The sequence below is a fragment of the Anguilla rostrata genome, chromosome 7, assembly GCF_018555375.3.
Source record: "Anguilla rostrata isolate EN2019 chromosome 7, ASM1855537v3, whole genome shotgun sequence".
NCBI lineage: Eukaryota > Metazoa > Chordata > Actinopteri > Anguilliformes > Anguillidae > Anguilla > Anguilla rostrata.
In genome coordinates, this window is record NC_057939.1 from 10,065,112 (window position 1) to 10,078,915 (window position 13,804).

The 13,804-nt window shown below is 44.5% G+C and overlaps 1 protein-coding gene across 4 annotated transcripts in view; it reads left to right on the plus strand.

Annotated features, from left to right (window-relative positions):
• gramd4a (GRAM domain containing 4a) overlaps window positions 1–8,967 on the plus strand; it is a 49,762-nt gene extending 40,795 nt beyond the window's left edge. For 3 of the 4 annotated variants that reach the window (XM_064342713.1, XM_064342711.1, XM_064342710.1), the window contains exons 15-20: window positions 607–624; window positions 4,347–4,494; window positions 4,678–4,771; window positions 4,989–5,079; window positions 5,190–5,258; window positions 5,417–8,967. In XM_064342713.1, coding sequence (XP_064198783.1) covers window positions 607–624; window positions 4,347–4,494; window positions 4,678–4,771; window positions 4,989–5,079; window positions 5,190–5,258; window positions 5,417–5,515 — 519 coding nt within the window. In that variant the 3' untranslated portion in view covers window positions 5,516–8,967. The remainder of the gene's footprint in view (window positions 1–606; window positions 625–4,346; window positions 4,495–4,677; window positions 4,772–4,988; window positions 5,080–5,189; window positions 5,259–5,416) is intronic. The other variant, XM_064342712.1, reaches the window with a different exon arrangement.
• The last annotated feature ends 4,837 nt before the right edge of the window (window positions 8,968–13,804 follow it).

Consider the following 13,804-nt stretch of genomic DNA (forward strand, 5'->3'; position numbering starts at 1 on the left):
CCTGACACTAAGCCCCACCTTTCTTGCTTTTTTAAAATGTATTTCCATATTTGTGTTTTCAGACTCTGGAGAACACTCTCCCTTGCTTGGTTTCTCACACGAGTCTCTTCCTTTGCATATTTCTGTTTGTTTATTCACTGATTGGATATATATATATTGTTTTTAATCATTTGTGTACATTGAATATTCATCCAGCAGATTGAGGTGCATGGTTGTTTTTGTGTGCAAAATACCTCTTTCAGTAAGAGGAGGACAGAGGAGGTGTAAATATTCCGTCACGTCCTCTCCTGGGTGTGTTTATGCCTGTGCGTGCACGCATGCTGTGTGCATGCTGTGTGAGCGTGTGTCCATGTGTCTGTTTGGGGTGCTGTTGTTTGTGCACGTGCACTCGCTCGCCATTGGTTGGTGTGTATCCGAGCGAGGGCGAGCGTGTGCCGTCTTTGGAGACTAACTTGGGGGTGCACCTTCGGAATGGAGCGGCGCTCGCGGTCGTGGTGGCCCGCTTTCCGCACCCCGTTACCCCCCCCCACCCCCCGGCAGTGTGCAGTGGCCCCAGTCTCAGGGGCCGATAGTGACTGTTACATGTGTGTTCTGTTTCTCTCTCAGCTGTCTGGCTATGAGAAGGTAGGGTCCCCGGTGTGCCTGTGTGTGCTCTGGTCTGAAAGTGCCTGCGTGTGCTCCACTAGCCCACGTCTGCGTGTTTGTGTGTGTGTGTGTGTGTGTGTGTGCGGTTAGAGAGACCGTCCTCACAAAAAACCCGACTGCGCATGTCCGTGCACAAATGGATCGAAACATGAGCTTGCTATCGCTCGCTTGCTGACTCAGCGAGTTGGGAAAATAAGGGGCTTGCTGAACGTACCCGCTCAGGCCTGGCTGGTCGCAGAGACTCCAGCAACTGCACAGAATGTCTGAACCCTTTGGCCGCGGCCACATGAGAACACAAGTCTGTGGAGCCATTCTTTAGCCTCGTCCGTCGGCGCCAGAACAGATAATAGGGCTGGGATTTCAGCTATTTTTAAAGCCATCGATGCGTTGAAAAAGCCACGATTGGACAGGCTCATTTGTGATACAAAGAGAAATTAACAAGGACCATCCTGCATAAATTTTTATTGCAGGACATTTTAATTATTAATCACTCCTTTTGATATGAAGTACACAGTTCATTAGCTTTCTGGAAAGCTGCCAGCTAACAGTACTAGCTAGACTGAGTTTTTTTTATATTGGAGAGGATTTTAAAATCCTAATTCAGCAGTAGAGACGGCTGTAAATTAGCTTGCTAGTTGCGTTAGACTAAATGCCTTCTTTATGGGTGATTTCAGATATACCAGCTCCACAGACCTCCGGTGAGTGCTCTTGTACTCCGCGATGGCGCTGGTCTGCTCGTTCAAATTAAGCTTTCAGCTCCTCTCCGTCTAGTTTGATTTGCCTCGTACAAAGACTTAACACGCCGTCCCTCCGACTTCTCATTAAAAACCAAAACGCCTAGGACAGCGAGTCTGATTTTTTAAAAGGAAATTTATATTGTGTGCTTAAAGGTGAATTTGTTTTCGCTGCGCTAGCCATCTCGGTAAGTGCAGTCACTATGCACAATCCTAGCTACGTTATGAAGTGGTGAGATTTTTTTTTGTTGTGCAGCGATGGAATTTTAAAACGGGGCGTCCCAGCCCAGCTAGCCTGAGAACCCCTGTGGTGGTACCCCATGTGGAGATCCATTTTCATGGACATGCCTAGTTAGAACCCCAGAAGTTGTGATTGTTTTGTTGGTGTGTGTTGGGGGACACGTCTGTGCAGTCCAGAAAGTAGCATTTCAAGTGCGTAGATCCAGTGCCATGTCTAGATGTAGTGTGCTGCAGTACTTTCATTCAATAGCTTTTAAAAAAAATGTAGTGTAGATAATAGGCATTACTGTAGTGTGTAGGTTTATGCATGAATCATAACTCTATGCATTTAAAAACCAAAAGAATATGGTGGTGGTGGGTGTGGGGGTGCAGATCTCCCAGTATCTATCTGTTTTCTGCCCTGTGGGGTTTTGTATTATAATCTTGAACATTGTTCTGTTATCTTTTACCTTTTCTGTAGTCTTTAAACCACACTCTTTATCTTTCTTCCTGTTACAGTTTATGAAGTCAGTATCTGGTGTGTTGTGTGAAACCCCACTAATCGTCCCATCTTTGAGATATTGGAATCCATTCCTTGTTTGTGTGTATTGTTTCAAACATTGAGTTTGTTGCCATGGTATTTTTTTCAACAACAGATCTATCTGCTCTGTTTATTTCCCCTTCTGAATTACTCTTGTGGCATACTTGCTTAAATGTGTTGTCAACACATTACTGTGGATTGCATTTGCATTAATATAGCAGAGTGACTTAGGATGCAAATGAAAGGCATTAATTATTACACGAGCGATGGTAACCACAGTGAAGTCTTGTAACGCCCCACTGTCCTACTAAACTATATTGTTTGCATAACCGACTGTCCAGTCAGTCCTAGTCAGTTATCCTATTAACATATGAAGTGACAAAGTGACTATCTACGGCGCTGTGTAGTATATTTTGGAGAGTTTTTGAGCGCTTAAGAGAGACGAAGCCAAGATGCTGACGCCTTCATCTTAGCGCTGTGACGTCTCGGCTGGCCTCGAGCCCGGCCGGTCACTTCCTGTCACTGGACCAGCGAGCTCGGCCAGGGAGGAGTAAAGGCCTCGCAGCGAGGCAGTCAGACGCCCCTGTGAGGATGTTAAATACGGGGGGATGCCAGTTGTGTCAGTGCTTTTTTGTGAAAAGTTAAACACTCATATTTGAGTGCGCTGGGCTGGAATGGCATGACCTTTGTTTGGCACTTGGAGAGGGAGGGAGAGAGACACAGGCAGCACCCTTACTGACACCCACATAAGTAACCAGCTGACATGGTCATGTTGTTTGTGCTGTATTGATTGACACCAGTGTACTAGTACGTGCAGTATCTGAGTGACTGACACATTTCGTTGCAAACATTATTGATGCTAGCCTGTGCATTAAAGGCACAGGCACCCCTGTACCGAATTCACTCATGAAGTTCAGGGAACAGCAGTCACCTTAGATGGTGGTTCTGCAGTTCTTTGTTTGTTCGTGGTGGCATTTGCTTTAGGATATTGACTTAACAAAAATAAAAATGAAGAAATCTTTCACATCTGTTCTGGTTCGGCTTCAGTATATTAAGGAAGGGAATTGTGCATAATCCCTAAAAGACTTATAACGTCTTATGACATCAGTGTTCCTCCCACTGTGACACCCCGTATAGCAATGAGTTATAAGTAGCATGCTGTTATCTAACTTCCCAATTGTGTTAAATTACATTGACCTGTGTCACAAATGTAAATAGGTAATTTAGCATCACCAGAGCCATCACATTAGATTTGAACTAATGCTGCGTTCCAGACTACTCGGAAAGTCGGAATTTCCAGTCTCCTACTCGGAAAAGTGCAATGGCATGCCACACGATGTCGGAGTTCCAACTATGAAACTCAGGCGGAATTCAACAACCCCAACTTCAGCGAGAGTGTCATGTGACGTCAGGCAAGCACGGCAGCATGCATGGCGAACTACACCGTGAAACAATTGGCAAACAGTTGTCTCAGCAATTTTAAGCTATTAAAATTGAGTTTATGGCATGATAATAAAACATGTTATGCTTGCAGAGACAGGTGTGTAACAGGTTAATCCCTAATAAAAACATATATTTTTTTTTTTTTTGCTTAAACGTCATCTTCCGAGCTCCGGTCACTGGCACGCTGTGTGGTCAGGTCTGAAATTCCCACGTCCGACTTTGTCTGGGACGCTGCATGAAGCTCACCTCTTTGAGAGAGTAAACCGTCTTTGTAACCGACAGCCGATCGCCGTTGAGAAGCAGGGTTATGGATTTCCCTGAGGTCTCCTTAATCTCGGTGGAACTGATCCTGAATCATCCCATCAAAAAGGGGGTGCATTTTAAGAGCTGCCCTATGTCTGCCTGTGCGGGATAGGTTTTAATCACGAGGCCCCGCTTTGCGCTTTTGCCCCGCCCACCCCAACCCCCCCTGTGTGCTGGCAGGCACAGCGGGAGAGGCGAGGAGGCTCGAGTTTGCTCCCCCATCCCCCGCTTTGAAGAGATGGCGTGCTGGAGTACTGTGCCGGCACGTTTCGTTTGACAGCGAGCGCCTTGTTCACCTCCCCGCCCTGAGTAACCTTGGCCGCAGACGCGGGCCCCGCCCGTCCCGTAACCCCGCCTCCGCGGCCCGACTGACACCTGCATGGCGCCGCCCCGCTCGTCCACGCACGGGTCTGCTGACGTTTCCTCCTCCCCCCCTCCCCCCTTCTCCCTCCGCTCTCCAGATACAGCCTGTGGTGTCTCGCGGTAGCCTAGCAACCAACGTCCCGTGCGGCCTCAGCCGCGAGGAGGAGAGCGGCAGGTCTCACAGCACCAAGAAGGGCGCCTTCCACGAAGTCTTTAACCTGTCTGAGAACGAGCGCCCCCTACCAGGTGAGCACGGAAACGCAGGCTCATTTTCGCCTACCAGAAACACAAGTCTGTTTCCGCCTTCCAGAGTTATTAGCATAGGGTTAACCTGATTGGCTGCTGTGAATATCTGACCGTCTACAGGTAGTATGCATAATGAGCTCTTCTCAGGGTTCTTCTGCTGATGGTGTGTTTTTGCACCCTCAGTGTGTGAGAATGGATGGAGATGCTGCTTGATTAACAGAGACCGGAAGATGCCCACCGACTACATCCGCAACGGCGTACTCTACGTCACTGAGAAGTACGTACCCGCCCATGAGTTTGTGTGCGTGTCATATGTGTGTGTGTGTGCTTCCAAACCAAGGCTGAGAAAACCCCTGTTATTTTTACTTCCTGATCCCACTGTAATGCGATGTACTGTTATTGTGTATTTAAAATGGCTGCAGTGTTCTGACCTGATTGCTCCTTCTCCCCAACCCGCTACCCCTTGGACACATCCTCCCCTTCTTCTCTTTCAGTTACCTGTGTTTCGAGAGCTCCAGCTCCAGGTCCAGTTCCTCCAAGAAGAACAAAGTCATCAAACTGGTTGACATCACTGACATTCAGAAGGTTGGCATTTTGTCTTCCCTTACATTTTATGAATTATTAAAATCTCATTTTCTAAAGGGATCTGATGAGATGGTAGAGACTACCTTTCCTTCTGTTTTTTTTCTTGACAGTACAAAGTCCTGTCCGTGTTACCAGGGTCTGGGATGGGAATCTCCATAGCAACACCGTCCACACAGAAGGTATAAAAATGAATAAAGCTCTCTGTCTCTCTCTCTCTCATCTTTTTCTTCAGCTCACTCCTTAACTCCTTATCTTCTCTCCCTCTCTCACGTTTCTCCCTCCTTCCCTCCCTTTCCTAATCCCTTTCTCTCTCTCTCTCTCTCTCTCTCCGCCACAGCCCTTAGTGTTCGGCGCCATGATCCATCGAGATGAAGCATTCGAAGCCATCTTCACACAGTACATGAAAATAATGACCACCAGCAACCCCGAGACCTAGCAGCAGGGGGCGCTCTCCCCCTGACCCCCCCCCTCCCCCCGTTTTTGCCCCCGCCCTGTCTGGTGTTGCGACGGGGGATACAGATATCCCAACACCCTGATGTGTGTGTGTGAGGGCGGGGGTGGCTACATTCCTCTCTCCCCCACTGTAGCTGGAGCGGGATGTGTAGGACATGCTTCCCTTTGCTGTGTGTGTGTGTGTGTGTGTGTGTGTGTGCATGTGTATGCGTGCGTGCGTGTGTGTACACGTGTATGTGTCGTGTCTGTGTATTTGTCTGTGTGTATGTGTGTCTGTATGTGTGCGTGTGTGCACGTGTGCGTGTGTCTGTGTGTATGCATGGGTGAGCCATTAATTTCAATGTTGACATTTCATTGTGGGGGAAGGGGGGCTGGGTCTCCTTACCTGCTGGATAGTCCCCTTGTTCACTTCACTGAGAGGTGCAGACTACTGTACAGACCGGGCCTCATCCTGGCCTGCTGAAGGAACTCTCTCTCTCTCCTGTTTTTAATTCAATGTCGTTATCACTGAAGGCCTTGCATTGGGGGGGTGAGTGTTGCACTATGGTGTTTTAGAAGAGTCTGTGAGCTGCTCAACCTATGGCAGCAAAACAAACTGAAGCCTTTTTAAAATTCCTTCATTTTTCCTGTTTACATAATCACCTTGTGTTGAACTGACTGCACACTTTGTTCAGAAACTCTACACTTTAGGTGTTCTTTTGTAAGTCAATATTAACGGCGGCATCTGTGCATTTATTTTAGGGTTCCCAAATGCCACTAGACTGTAAAATATTTAAACAGCAGTTTTTTTTTTTTTTTATTATGGGGAAAAAATATGACAACACCGTTAGGTGCTTTTCTCCAAGATAAGTTGAATGAAATAAATACCGGGTATAAGAACTGACATTTAAATGGAAAACAAAAGCTTGTTTTTACCAGAACGCAAACAAGTAATATTTAAAACCGATTTACAGTCTGTATAGAACCACAGCTCCCAAAATTGGTCTTATCAGTATTTCAAAAAGCTTTAGCAACGAGTGGAAATGGCAGTCTGCAGTACTTAAACCTGCACACTAACTTTTTCAGTAGTATTGACCCTTTTGCCAGTGGAAAATTCCACTCCCGCCTCCCATTGGAGGAAAACTAGTGGAGAACCGTGGGTGGCCTTCAATTGGTTACCAGGCAACCAAGCATTTGAAAATGTAATCTGAGATAGATGAGTACTGTTTGGCTGTAATGGACAGGGTTACAAGTTTGCATAAAGTTTGGCTTTTAATGACCAAATGGAATGCTTGAAGTCACCCGCCCAGTCACCCTGCGTGGTTGGGTGACCAAAACAGGTAACAGCATAGTATAACTATTATGTACTATACCACCTTCAGTAAACCACTTTTTATTATCTTTTCTTCTGTCTACAACTGAATTCAGTGACTCCGTTGTCTGTACCGTCGGTAATGCAGAATTGATGACTTCAGTTGCCCCTTTTATTATGGTTACCACCATTCTGAGTAAAAGCTGGACTTTTTAATTTCAGGAAGGTTTCATGTTTAAAGATGCAATGCCAAACCATGTTCTTACTCCCTGTGTCTGACGACTTAGCTACTGGGCAGGTAATGTTTTAAATCATCTCCCGTGTTGCCATGGTCACCGGGTAGATTGGGTAATACTGGGTGTCTGTGGGTTGGCGTTGTGCGATTGGCTGCTGTGGTGTCACATGGGGAAGTCGTTCTCGCTGTGTCAGCTTCAAGGTGCCCCACTCTGTTTTGAATGTACTGCTGGCTGATGTAGGGAACTGTAGTTCCTGTTGCACGGGAACTCAGGGCCCGAAGGAGAAGAGCCCGGGTGCTGTGATTGTCAGCATTCTGAGGTGTGATCGTCCAATGACTGTCTGCGGTTTGGCACCCAAGAGATGTGTGCGCCTCTTCAGACTGCAGGGTTCATGTATCCGGGCTCTTTCCTGTCAGCTCACTGAAGCTGTCTGGTTTTTTCTTTTTGTTTTTTGGTAGAAGTAGGTAAGACATTTAATTTGATTATGGAAATGTACGTAAAGCAGAGACATACTGTGGAACTAGTAAAACAGGACTCGGCTAGAAACCTGAAGCCTTTTTAGTTGGTTCCACTAACTGAAACTGTGTCCGGGGTCTTGAGGTACCCTATAGAAGTTGATATGAATGAAGCACAGAATGTATTGCGGAAGTTATAGTCTTGCCAAACATTTGGTCCTTATTTTGCAGCTGTACTGTTTCCATGGCTGTAATGTTTACAGTAGTTTGGGTAAACTCCATGGATGGGGGAGGCCAGTTGGACCCCCAGCAGGATGGGGGAGGGGGATATGAAGACTGGACCATTGTTTTTTCCTTTTGAAAAATGTCTGCGTGAAGTATGATTTGAGTGGTCACATGACAATCTCCACACACCTCTTTCTGACAGCAAATAACAGCGCTAAGTCTCTGACCTGGTCTTATCTCATACTTTCTTTATATTAATTTTGTATTTCTCTTTCTATTAATTATGCTTAAATTGTGCATGAAGTCATATTTTTTTTCTCCTACCTGGCTGTGATTGGCTAATATGTTTGGCTGGAGCTTGAATTTTTTTTCTATGAGATCTCTGCTAAAAAAGTCTTCCAAAAATTATCCCTGGGTTAGTCTTTGGTTGGGCGTGCCAAGCATTTAGTCAGGTTGGCATGTCAAACCAAATGCCAACAGCAGGTGTCGATAGACTTTCCTCCAGAGCACTTGTAATGGCTTCCACAAACCTCTGGTGTTGCCGTGTTACTGCTGTCATTTGGGCTCATGTTCTTGTTCAGGTCCAGCCCAAGATATGCGCACAGCACACCTCTCTGCCCTCCGCCTGTCAGCTACCTTAACTGGACGATGGAAAACCTGACTGACATAGTGATTGGAAGTATAAGGCATCTAGACCAATGAAAATAGCCCTGAGCCATTTCCCAGAATTCTCCTGTTCGCTTTTGAGTCCAAATACAATTTAACACAACAGAGGCTGTTTTCTGTTCTTTTTGTTTTTCAGGCTGGTCTAACACACACACTCACACACACACTCAAACAGGGCTGTTGATGAAAGAGCAAAGATTGTCATGGCCATTCAAAGACGTTCACTGAGTATGGCTGTATATTTGTGTGGTCCTTGGTGTTAACAAAAGTATTAATTCTGACTGTGTGTAAATGTTTGCTAACTATTTTCATAATATTCCCCATTAGTGTGTCACCACAGATCACTGGTCATCTGAAAGCAGCGTGAAAACTTGTTTGTAACGCGTGTCGCTGGTGTCCTATGGCAGACGATTAAAAAAAAAAGAATTTATATATGTAAAAAGAAAGAGAAATCCCTGTAAAGTTTTTAAGAGAATGAAGTCTATTGTAAAAAAAACAAAAAACAATGAAAAACAAAATGTGATGTAAATTTTTTTAATTTAAGTAAATGAATTTAAAGTAATTGTGGGTGTTGGGTTGTCTGCTTTGACTTTCTCACTTGCCTTATTTGGTGACTTTGCTTTAGTTTAAAATTAGGGTGAAGCAGTGGACCTGCTTACTGGTTAAACTGTCTCCAGCTGCCTCACTACCTCCACCTATTCCTTGGAATGTTTATTGACTGTATTTGTCAAAAGGTATGCAGATCACAGTGGTAGGTATTCAGTTTCTCAGCACAGAAGCAACAGCTTGAGCTTGCAGTTGACATGACAGCCTTACAAGAGAATTGTAAATCCACGCCTGTTGTAAAAAGAACCACAGTTCTATAGAAGGCCACATGGTGTCACTGTAGGATAGCACTTCATGCCCTGTTATGGGGAATCCAAATTGTGTCTTGTGTTTATCTTATCATCTTTTTATACCTTTAACCCAAGCAAGGAGCACTGCAGCTGAAAGCTGTTCACTCTCCTGAAGCCAGTGAGTATTTAACACACTGCAAATCACACAGTACTACAGGAGAGCCAGCACCAATTGGTGTAGAGTTGTACTGCTCACTAATGACAGCTGTGGTCTTGTGGATGCCTGGTCTGTTGTTCGGAGGTATTCTATTGCAGCGGTATCCCAGGTCTAAACTAATCCCTGACTAAAACCTGCCCTACCCCTGGTGGGATGACAGCGGTTTAGCCCTGCCACTGCAGACTCGTGGCTGTAGTCGGCTGATGTCGTACCCAGAGCTAAAACTTGCTCAAGAGCCCAGTCTGCGCTTGTACCGAATGCCTTTACTGACCGAGCAACTGCGGAGCATGAAATTGCACGACTGTAGCCTCCAGCAGCACAGGAGAAGCCTCGCTTCAAAACCGACTGCCTCAGCTTGCTGTGTGATTGAGTGGGAAACACTGAGGCCCACAGGGTTCTCATGCATCCCCTGGCCTACGCCGATGACATCACACAAAGATCCTTTACACTCGGCACTGTTAAGACAAGCGCGATAAATCATGATACGGTCGGACCCGTCGCACTCGCAGTCTTCCCCGGAGACAGGACTGCGCATGAGAGGTGACTATTCAGAGGTGTGCACTGTCATTGTATATGGTATTCTGGCTGTTAGGCCATTATCACTTCCTGTCTGTCCTTCATTTGTATGTATGGGATTTGGTCTCCTCACTGGGGAACTTGCATACCATTTATGCTCCAACCCAGATTTAATGCAATGCATTTCTCCTTCATTTTGAGTAATTATCTTTGCTGGTTTTTTTTAAATACACAATCCTGTCGTAGCCTAAATGTGTTCCCAAATAGTACTTATCTGCATGAATTCAAGACCAGGCATCAACAATAGAGCAAGTGTCCCCAGTCCTGGTCTTGGCAGACCTCAGTGTGCTAGTTTTTGTTCTTCCTTGAACAACAGTTGCAATTAACAGCCAGTTCAGATCCAAGAAACCAGGTCAAACGAAGGTGAGTGAAGAGTAAAAGCCAAAACACCCTGCAGCTATCCAGAACCAGGGTCGGGGGAGACCTGATGTACTGCATCTATGGCAGTGGTCCTTGTTCCTGGTCCTGGAGAGCTACGGGGTCTGCTAGCTTTTACTTTTACTCACTTCAGTAGCACAGCAATTTATCAGTTAAAGCAGTCGATTGCAAGGCTAACTCCGATCACCTGGTTTCTTTGGTCTGAATCGGTTGCTGATCTTAAGGTGAAAACAAAAACCAGCAGACTACGGCTTTCCAGGATCGGGATTGAGGATGGCTGATATTGATATATGGAATATTGCAGAATGTGTTCCTGCTTTTAAAAAATATTCAGCCCATTGCAGCTATTTTTGAAGGGCACATTCATATTTAGCACCTGTGATGATTTATATTTGCAGTGTGTATTTAAGAGGGACTAGATAGACTGGACTGCTAGATTGCAGAGTATAGAGCCGGTCAGATTGTTACCCACAAGGTTGGGATACCTTCTGAGGTAATGACGAGCAAACTTTAAAAGACAGAATGATACCTCCTATAGTAGGCCTACACACTAACATCTACAGAAAGGCTGCCTTTCTGCTAAACCCAAAGGGCTACATTGCACTAATTAGTGGTTTAACTGAATTTAACGTAACCCTGAGAGGGATAATAAGTCAGGGTTTTTTTTTTTACACCTGCTCCTCCAGGTGGTGCACTATCCTGCCGGAACCAGCTGATCTCTTTGCTCTGCAGGGCCGTGGGACTTCAGCAAGATGGTGCACCTGATGATGATGATGTGAATCTGAATCTTCGCACCACGCAGGGAACACTGATCCCAGCTGATCCGCGAGGCCTGGCATTTTAGAACATTCTAGAATGGCTGAGTGCTTGTTGACTTATTCATTTTGTTACGTTATCCTGCTATCCGTTATCGCACTGGAAATTTCTTCTTCTGCTTTTCCCGGTAGCACGATGACCAGCTTCTCTGTCCTTTTGCTTCTCCGCCAGCTGATCCAGGTAATATTATCATGCTCATTATTAACTCAACCCTCACTTCAGGCATAGCAGTCTCCTGATCCTGCTGAAGAAGCCTGTGACAAATCACCTTTCAGTCAGATCAAATATTTTTGAGGTATTTCTTCTGTAGATTCTAAGTCCTCTTCTTTCATCCCCGATTTGCACCTTACCTTACCATGTACTCGTTGCATACATATTTTATATTTCAAAATTTAATCACAAAGTGGCGGAACAATCATCCATAACGATAATTTTACAGTACAAGACATTATTCATCATTCATCACATGAGAATGAAAGTAAATTTACTTTGGCTGATTGGTTCTGGCAACTGCTGCTGATAACAGGTTCAAATCACTTATTCTAGTGGCTTCACTAAAATTCAGGGCAGGCACCTCAATCAAGGACTGTATTTTATACTGCTTTCTATTATCCGTTATATTATCTCCATTAACTGACATTTTCCCACATATTTTAGGTACAAATGTTACCTAAATACAGAACATGACGGCAATTAATAGTTGCATTCAAAGTGATATACAACCCAATAAAACAATCCCCAGAAAGAACAAAAAAAAAAAAAAAGAAAGTATGATGGAGTCAGACATGCTCAACAATACTGAATAATAGATAGGACCATCTGTACTGTTGTTAGCATGATGGCTAGATATTTGCCCTGCCACCTGTAGATAGTTTCAAAGTCACGGGCTTCCTCCATTTAAATCTGTTAATAAAATACCCGCGCTATTAAATATACAAATCAATCACCGGTCTCTTTCCTTTAGTAATCTGGTAGAGAATGGACCTCTCCAGCATCGCACAGCTGAAAATGGCTGCTGCTGCTGCATCACACCCAATTAGTCTTAGCAGGGGAGATCCGTGGTAGCCTTCAGCACATACGGCAGGGAAATTAAATGATCTTGCCGGCTAATGTGATCTAAAGGACAGGATTTAATTGGACACCATTTTAATTTGCAGTTGTAGGCTAAAGTTGCTGGTAATGTGCAGAGATACCAGCGGGTAGCGTGCCAGACAGAAAGCTGTTCTGCACTGGGGGAACAGTGCACTCGCCAGTCTGCCGCACGCCGAAAATATGGGACAACCTGTAAGCTTTCATATACTTTATATTGGTACTATCGCAACCTACACATTGAATTAGCAGTTGTAAGATTCTCTTGCATCACTGTTATATCATTTTATCGGTTGTTATGTCAAATCCGTCACTGACAGCTAGATTACAACTTCTATTTCTACACGGCAGAGTTATGTTTTGAAGGAAAATGTTATAATCTCGTTGGTCACTAGGGGGCGGCGGAGTAAAAGATGCGAACAAGCTATAGAAAATATAAAATGTTTATTTCCTTGAATATGAGCCAATAATGAATAATAGAACAATTCAAAATAGCACTGAACACCAAGCCCCTCGCCCCTCCAGGGGACTAGACTATTGCTAATGTGCGTTTCTACTTCGGGCAAGTCACATTAAAATGGTGTAGGCTACTCTAAAAGACCATCACATTTGATTCAATAACATTGTTTAATAAAAAAAAACCGAGGTGCAATGTTCCAACAGTAATCTGTTTTTTTTCAAGAGGCAGAACACAGCCTACTGCCACCAACGCCTTGTGCCCCGGGGCCTCAAAGGACGATGATCGGTCCATGGTGGTGATGGTTTTAGACAGCCTGCTCTCTCACTGCCTTTCCAGATTCCGTTCAGTAACGCTTTTTGTGTAATATGTACGTTGCCTACCCACTTACACTTTCAGAGTTCTCTTTATCCTTTCTTTTTTGCTTAGCGGATGCCTATACGTCTGCGGTCACAGGAGTTTTTCTTTATGTGTTTATTTTGAACGTGCTGAAACGTAGGCTATTGCAGAATGTTTTGTTGCATTAAATATTTACCGTTTTTTTCTGTTTTATTGTCAACGGACTTGAGTAGAAACATGAAAATATGAAAATAAATAATATACTTTGGTTGGGGTGAACCTATATCAACTTCCACAGTACCACCTGTGGTCAAACTCCATTTCTGAGCGTAATATAGATCTACAAGTGCACCCATAAACGAATAAGAAACCGAAGAAGAAAACATTAGGCCTACACAAAACATCTATGCCTGGTTCATAATAAAATATATAGGACATGTCTGCAGGAGCACTTGACAGACTGGCTTTGTCTGTAGGCCAATAAAAACTTGATTTTTTTTTTTTTTTTTTTGAAAATCTGTTCGCTGTTGTATTTTAATGAAGGTAGTCATATTGCCCGGCAGAAAATGGATATCATTTTCTTTCTGGCTGTTAGTCAAATCAATATCAACTACCGAGATTTCTTTTGCTACAGTATGTCTGTTGAACGTAAATGTCATCGGAGTGGTGGAGGCTTTTCTGTTGGGTAGGC